At 38.7% G+C, this 8,450-nt stretch overlaps 1 protein-coding gene across 1 annotated transcript in view; it reads right to left on the bottom strand.

Annotated features, from left to right (window-relative positions):
* The window catches only part of UBXN8 (UBX domain protein 8), a 399,557-nt gene extending 392,529 nt beyond the window's left edge, over positions 1 to 7,028 (bottom strand). The window contains exon 1 of the mRNA XM_044059156.1: positions 6,945 to 7,028. Coding sequence (XP_043915091.1) covers positions 6,945 to 7,028 — 84 coding nt within the window. The remainder of the gene's footprint in view (positions 1 to 6,944) is intronic.
* Positions 7,029 to 8,450: the final 1,422 nt, after the last annotated feature.

The following is an 8,450-nucleotide window of genomic DNA, read 5'->3' as shown; positions in this document are numbered from 1 at the left end:
TGTTCTTGTGCTACAGAGACTTATTTGGCAAAATGCAGTTATTTCAAAGAGTCTGTTGTGCTACTGGGCATAATTGCAAGTTTTGGCATATTTATATGTGTGTATGCTCATACTTAATTTCAAGCACCTTCACTACTGTGTGTTGATATGCCAGAGGCATTTCACAGACCAAGTCCACTTGCGTTTGATCATAATATAGCAAAGAATCGGAGAGTATTTGAGCAGGAATACAATATTTTTATACAAGCAGCTTTTCTGACAAAGATGCGCATACAAGGACATTTATTTTTCTTAACTTAGCTGGGTCAGAGGCCATTTGTGTATGCACCAGAAGTATATATTGGACAGGAGGGAAACCGTCATATTGTTGTACTGGCTGAATTAAGAGAGGACCCTGAGTGCTTGAAACATAAATTTAGAGAAATGTGCAACCCCAAGACAAATGTTACATTCAGGGTTGCCAGATTTACAGCCCCCCAGGTAGGGGAAAAAAAAGAAAGTGAAGACCAAAAGAAAAAAAAAAAAAGGTCGTTAATGTGGAACACAGTTCCACATTAAAGAACAGTAGCTCAGTAGCTCTACACTAAACACGAAGCTTCTCATGTTTAATGCATTGCAGTTCCGCATTCAACACAAGTAGCTCCGTGTTTACCGATTTTTGATTGGCCCGTATACCGGCATATGGGCCAATCAAAAATCGCTAAACACGGATCTTCTCGTGTTTAATGCGGAACACAAGAAGCTCCGTGTTTAGCAATTTTTGATTGGGCTGTATGCCAGGTATATGGGACAATCAAAAAAAAAAAAAACAAACAAAGTGGAGGCTGGCCGGGATTTAAACCGGCAGGGCGGGACTCAGGATCAGGCTGCTGATCTCGGGACAGTCCCGCCCAAATAGGGACATCTGGCAACCCTGGTTACATTACAGAGGCACCTATTTTATACAACAGACCATAAGCCAGGTGAGACTTTTGCAGCTTATATCACTGACTTGAGAAATAAGGCTAAAACATGTAGATTTGGTGATTTGAAAGATGAGTTAATAATGCTGCAGTGAGACAGATTTTGCTTTATGACAGTGATTTAACATTAAGCAAAGCCTCATAACTTTCTACCAAGTTCCAAGAGTAGCTCAGCAAAATGGACATGCTCAGTGCAGTATAAGGGTGAGTCAGCAAAACCCAAGTCAATGTTATTGTTAACTGTCATAATTGTGGAGCCAACCATGAGTCTAAAAGAGAGAAGTGCTTAGCATTTGGTCAGCAATGCCACAAGTGTAAAAAATGGAACCACTTTCAAAAGTTTTGTAAATTAAGCAAGCCTCATTCCGTTATTAAGAAAAGTCGCTCAAAAAAGCAGATTGATCATATAGAAAGCTGCAACCCTACTTTCTATGTAGATGGTGTATCTGTGGTTAGTGAAAAGGTTAATGCCATAGATTTGTTGGCAAAGAATGAAGTATTTTGTACTGTCATGATCAATGGTAAACCCACAGAGCTCAAAGTAGACACTGGTTAAAAGTATAATGTAATGCCAGCAGAAACATTTGCTAGAGCGAGAGGTGGTGAGCAACTTAATTTGGTTAACTGCTCAAAGCTTGCTGCTTATAGAGGTGAAGAGATTCAAACTGAAGGCTCAGTAGTGCTTTCATGTTATTCACCTGGGAACAGTTACAGCAATCTCACTTCATCCTTGAGAAAGTAGACATAACAACCCCAGACCTCGATAAAGTTGAACTCACTCTAACAAAACTAAAACTTAATGATAGTAAACACATCAACATCATAGGATGCTACATCCCTCCAGGCAACAATATCACCATTACAGAAAAACTCCTAGAATGGATATCTAACTCCCTCCCCCAGGAAAGCATAGTATTAGGAGACCTTAATACTGACTCGCAAAACTGTTCTAGTCATAACCCACACTCCCATATTAACCTACATGGCCTAACCCAACTCATCACTTCCCCTACAAGAACAGACAAGAGAACCAAACACCAATCCACTCTTGATTGGATACTTGTATCTCACCCATCACTGATGTCCCTAGCAGGGTGTCTACCAGACACCCTGAGTGACCACCAAGCCACATTCTTACTCAGATCAAAATCACCACAACTGACCCAAATATCTACGCGCCTAATTAGAAACAAAAAACACTTTAACCGCCACAACTTTATAAACGACCTAAAAATGTGCAGCTGGATCTCCCTAAAAAAACTACCTCTTGATGAAGCTGTACTATATTTCAATATTACCTTCTTAAACACCTTTAGCCATCATGCCCCCTCCAGAACAACAAGAATTAAAACTAAATATGCCCCCTGGTTAACCCCAGACACAAAATCCCTCCACAAAAAAAGAAACAAGGCCTGTACCAACTACCTCAACAGTAAATCCCAATTGAACAAACAAATATACGTTGAACTATGTAACAAAGCCAAAAAACTCATCAAAACAGACAAAACATCTTACTACCAAAAGTTACAGGATAAGCACAGGAACAACCCACAAAAATTTTGGGCAACAATGAACTATTCTACAACCAGGTAAAACAACTACCCCAACCCCATGAATAGATAACAACCAAGAAAACATCCCACTCAATTTAATAAATACTTTACAGAAACCATCCAGACCCTTGCAAACAACCAGCCCTATGACAACATCCCCACCCCTGCAAATCCACCCTCCCACCCCCAACTAACAATTGCCTCAAGTTCAGCTTCCACCCAAAACCAACCAAATCCTTTGAAAAACTACTCTGCAAGCTCAAACCAACATCTCTAACCACAGATAAATTACCCTCTGAATACCTCCACCTGGCTGCAGAAGCCATATCATATCCTGTCTCCATCCTAATTAACAGATCCATCTCCGAGTGTATAGTGCTCAAGCTATGGTAAATATCACATATCATCCCTCTGCATAAAGGGGGAACCTCCCTGGAACTCAATAACTACTGCCCTATAGCCATACTACCCCCTTTATCTAAAATTTTAGAGAGGGCAATACACAAGCAACTAATGAAATATCTCCTAGAAAATAATCTAATAGCAACACAACAACATGGCTTTAGATCCTTCCATAGCACCACCACCGCACTAACAGAATTCACCAACATTGTCAGTACTCACAGAAACAACAGACTCTTTGTATCTGCCACCTTCCTTGACTTGTCCAAAGCATTCAATATGGTTAACCACAATAAACTGCTTCTTTCACTAGCATCTCTAAACCTTACCACCCCTGCCATCTCCTGGTTCAAAAAATACCTAGAGGGAAAGAAACAAGCTGTATTGTGGCAAAACCAACTCTCCCCCTCCTTACCAGTCTCCCTAGGAGTACCCCAAGGCTCCACCCTGGGCCACTTCTTTTTACCCTCTTCGCCAATCAGTTCCCAAACAGTTTTCCTAAAGCCTCAATAGTGCAATATGCAGATGATACCACCATAATATGTGCAGCCAAATCAATTGACATCCTTCACTCCCTAACACAAGAATGCTTTTCCTTAGCAGAAACTTGGATTACAAACCAAAGGCTCATTCTGAACCCAAGTAAAATAAAGCTAGTACTCTTTAGCTCCCACAGAGCCACACCTCCCACTGATTCTTTCTTCATCTCCTCCATTAACAAGACCACAATCACCCCCACAAATCATACCAAACTGTTAGGAGTTGAAATAGATAATCACCTTAGATTTGACCTACATATTTCTTTAACCATAAAAAAAGTACATAAAAAACTTGGCCTACTGTATCACAATAAAAAATTCCTCACTGACCACTCCAAAACTACAATAGTGAGGACTCATCTACTATCCACTCTACTTTATGCCTCCCCCGTGCTTACAAATCCCCGCAAATCCAACCTAAACAAACTTGATAGTTGTTATAATAATATAGCCAAATTCGCTACCTCTCCCATCAGAACACATCACTGTGAATGCCTAAAAAAACTCAATTGGCTAGAACTACCACTACTACTTCAACTCAATCAACTATCACTATTCCACAAAATAATACATAACTCTGAAAACACCCCAGCCCTACAAAATCTTTTGCAACCCTATACAACCACCAGGCCTTTGAGGTCTAGCACACAAAACCTCTTCAAAGTAACCAAATATAACAATGAAGTTGGTAAGTCTGTCTACAGCCACTATATAGCAAAAACCTGGAACTCCCTTCCTGCCCACATAACTAAAAACAAATCCCCATCACAATTCAAGAAACTTGTTAAAACTCACTTTTTGAATAATCGACTGTGCTCCTGTATCCCCACTGGCTAATGTCTCATTAGAACACTCCACCTAACTTAAGTAACTCTGCTAAGCCAACCAATCATAGTACTGTACCCACTTAGGACTGTTAATCTACTGCTCATCCCCTCTCTCCAGGAGATAGGGAAATCATGTTGTGCTTTCCATAAGCAGCTAAAACCAGGAGAAGACATATTGTAAATCAGTTTGTTATCCTTCTCAACTAAAACCAGGTGAAGACATATAGTAAATCAATTTGTTATCCTTCTCAACTATAGCGAGCATCATCTGCTCTATTGGAGCCTTATTCTACGTCTCTCTGCTTTTACTCTGATAGTAAATCTATCACAGGAATCCTAAACTTAGGAATATCTTCTAAAATGTAATATTATATTGTAGAGAACAAATGTATCCTATATGTTAGTTAATATGTATGTCAAAGTCTCTTCTATGGAAACTGTATGTCAAAAGTCTGCCCTTCTATGTTTTGTAAATAATTGTTCTCTTGGAGCTTTTCTCCCCGGGCCTCCACTGAAAATGGACTTGTAATCCAGTTAGACTTTCCCGGTCAACAAATGTAAAATAAATAAAAATAAATTAATTTTATGTAGTCAGAAGACCTGTGCAGTAATTATGAGGTCTCAAGAGACAGTTTAAGATTGCCAAAGAAGAACATCATGTAAGCACATGTCCCAGTTCCAGTTTTAGTGTTGCTATTTTCTCAGAGTATGCTGATGTTTTTGATGATAATCTAGGCAAACTTCCATTTGTGTACTCCATGAAAGTAGACCCAGAGGTCAGTCCAGTGATCAGACCAGCAAGGAGAGTTCCAATAGCTATGCAGGTCAAAGTCAAGGATGAGTTAATCAAAATGGTGCAGCAAGGTGTGATTTGTCCAGTCACAGAACCGACTGAGTGGGTGTCTTCCATGGTATCTGCTCATAAGAAAAATTCAGATGAAATCATATGCATTGACCCAATGTCTTGAACATGGCATTAAAGAGACCTCATCAGCCTATGCATATAGTCAAGGAGATAGTCACCCTAATGCCAAATACCACTGTTTTTTTCTGTCTTGGATGCAAAGAGTTCATTTTGGCAAGTAATGCTTGATCACAAATCTTCACTACTGACTACATTTAGTACCCCATTTTGTAGATACAGATTCCTCATGACGCCTTTTGAAATACATTCTGCCAGTGAAGTCTTTCAGCGTGCAATGGAGGAAATTTATTCGGGCTGTCCATGTGCAGTAATAGTGAATGATGTACTAGTTGGAGGCAATGGTGAAGCAGAGCATGACAGAAACCTCAAGAAAGTAGTGGACAGAGAGTGTGAAGTGAACTTAAAACTTAATCCTCTGAAATGTAAATTCAGACTACCAGAAGTTACTTATGTAGGTCATTTATTTACTAGTACAGGCTTATGACCAGACCCTTCCAAACAAGCAGCCATTCTTGAAATGCCAGCTCCAGAAAATGCCCAAGCTTTACAGCATTTTCTTGGTATGGATAACTGTTTGGGCAAGTTTATCCCTGACTTTAGTGAGTTATCAGTGCCTTTAAGAGAGCTAACATGCAGAAATGTTGCCTGGTCATGGTTAGAACAACACCAGAGAGCATTTGATAATCTCAAACAGCAAACTGCCAACCCTCCTACATTAAGGTACTATGATGTCCACAAACCAGTAGTTCTTTCCTGTGATGCTTCAAAGTTCGGTCTTGGTGCAGTTATTCTTTAAGAGGGCAGACCTGTTGTCTGTGCATCTAGAACTCTTATCCATACTGAGATGCAGTATGCTCAAACTGAGAAGGAACTTTTGGCAATTGTGTTCGCATGTTCATAGTTCCATGATTATATTTATGGCCGAGCTATTCAAATCAAAACTGATCATCAACCTCTAGTCACTATTTTAAAGAAGGCTATGCATTCAGCTCCAGGAAGACTACAAAGAGTGATGTTCAAAGTACAAAATTATAATTTCAAAATGATCTATATAAAAGGTAAACTTCTTTATCTGGCTGAAATCTTATCCAGATCACCCAGAAATACCACGGAACAGCTCAATGATGAAGAGAATTTTGACTTTGATGTAATGGAAGTGTGTAATATTTCTACCACGAGACTTGATGAGCTGAGAGATCATACAAAGACTGATCCAATTTTGCAAAAGCTCAAACTTCATCAGTGTAGATGTCCGTCAAAGCAATCTAGTGTATCGCCAGAAGTGCAGCTTTACTTTCCATACACAGACGAGATGTTGATGGAAGATGGTATCATTTTCAAAGGTCATATATAGACTTGTTTTCTCTTTCTATTTTTAACACAATATTACAATCCCAGCCACCAGTCCATAAACCCCCTTTGTCATAAACTTTTGCAATGTCCAGTACTTCTTTACATAAAGCTTTCAAATGTCCTTTCAAAGTCTCTCTCTTTCTACCTCTGTTCAAAATTGTATACGGATCTTCTTTTTTGTTTCCCTGCTAAATTGTTTTATCACTTAAAGATTCCATAGGTTACAGTCTTTCTTTTTTCATATTCTCCAATTTTCCATTGATAAAACAGTCTCAAAATGTCTCTAAATGCTGTTACCTCATGTGCTTTTAGCTGTTAAATTATCCCACGCTTCATACCTGTCCATTTCTTTGTCTTCTTTACTTTGTATCCTTACCACATACCCGTTTATCATTTTCTTCTGCCTTCTTTTCTACTACTGCACTTTTTCCTTCTATTACTTTCTCTGAATGTGTTTTCTTTTTCATCTTACAACTGTTCTTCAGGATTGTGTCTGCATCCTCCTTTTGTATTTTCTTCATAATGCCCCTCACTCTGCACCACCATTTCTTTAAGTAAATCATTCTGCAATCCTCCCGTTTGGAGGTTTGTAATTATACATCCATCATTTGCTGACTTATCTTTATCAAACAGATTTTTTTGAAACATTTCCTCAGAATCCTGCACACATTTTTCAGTGTCAGTGTTTGCTTTGTCCTTTATTTCTTTCAACACTCCATCATCTCCTTTTCTCTCCATCTGCCACCCTGTTTCTCCAGGCCACCTTTGCACCTGGAATGGAAACAGGAAGTTCTCCTCTAAATTGGGTTCCACTCACAACAATGACAAGTAAGGGAATTTCCCCTATTAGTATAAACACCACCTCAGGTCTCCACTCAAAAGAGGCTACTAGCCTAGTGGGACTAAATCAGTCAACAAAGGATAAATAAATAAAACAAAATTATACCACCATAAAAATCAGAATTCTTATTTAGATACTTTATTTCACAAGAGCTTGAAAACCTTCACAGTTTGCTATTGTGAAAATGTTTTTCACAAGAGCTTGAAAAACTTTGTTGCTGTGAAGGAAGTGTCTGTACCTGTATTAGTTTTATTAAACCAGTTAAGCCCTTCCTTCTGTCGGATGTTCTCCACTTTCTTCACCACCTCATTTATTGCAATATTTGGTCTGTCCCCAAGAGTCCCATATATCCTGGTGCTCTATCCCTCCAACTTGTGGACATTTTTTTCATCCTAAAGCAAACTCTGGGGAGGGCACATTAGTGCATTGAAGTCTTGTCATGATTCATGTTTATTTCCCCCCACAAGCCATACATGCCAAAATTATGAAATTCCCACAAAGGGAATAAAGGCCCACCCCTTTAGCTTCTTAACCTTGAATTATCTTTTGTCTTCTCACTTTCTACTAAAAAAAAAAAAAAAATATATATATATATATATATATATATATATATATATATATATATGGGATCCAGACACATGCTCGACTAGCATATGTCCGAATAACAAAACATTGAACACACATACACAAAAGCGCTTAACATTGACAAGCGCTTCTGTGTATGTGTGCATGTTTCGTGGATCGGACTACAGTGTAGGCAAGGGAAAATTCCCTTTTCCTCACTGTGAGAATAATAAAGTAGGGGGGTGGGGGTGCAGCAGAAACGTAGATTTTTTTTTTGAACTACACATACACGGAAGCGCTTTTCGATGTTAAGCGCTTTCATGTATGTGTGTTTGATGTTTTGTGATTCGGACATATGCTAGTCGAGCATGTGTCCTAGACCCATATATATATATATATATATATATATATATATATATATATATATATATATATATATATATAATGTGTGTGTGTGTGTGCCTCTTACTTCATTTTGCTGCTT

This window comes from Protopterus annectens, chromosome 17.part0 (assembly GCF_019279795.1).
Source record: "Protopterus annectens isolate FY-2018-M chromosome 17.part0, PAN1.0, whole genome shotgun sequence".
NCBI lineage: Eukaryota > Metazoa > Chordata > Ceratodontiformes > Protopteridae > Protopterus > Protopterus annectens.
This window is presented reverse-complemented; position numbering and strand designations above follow the sequence as displayed.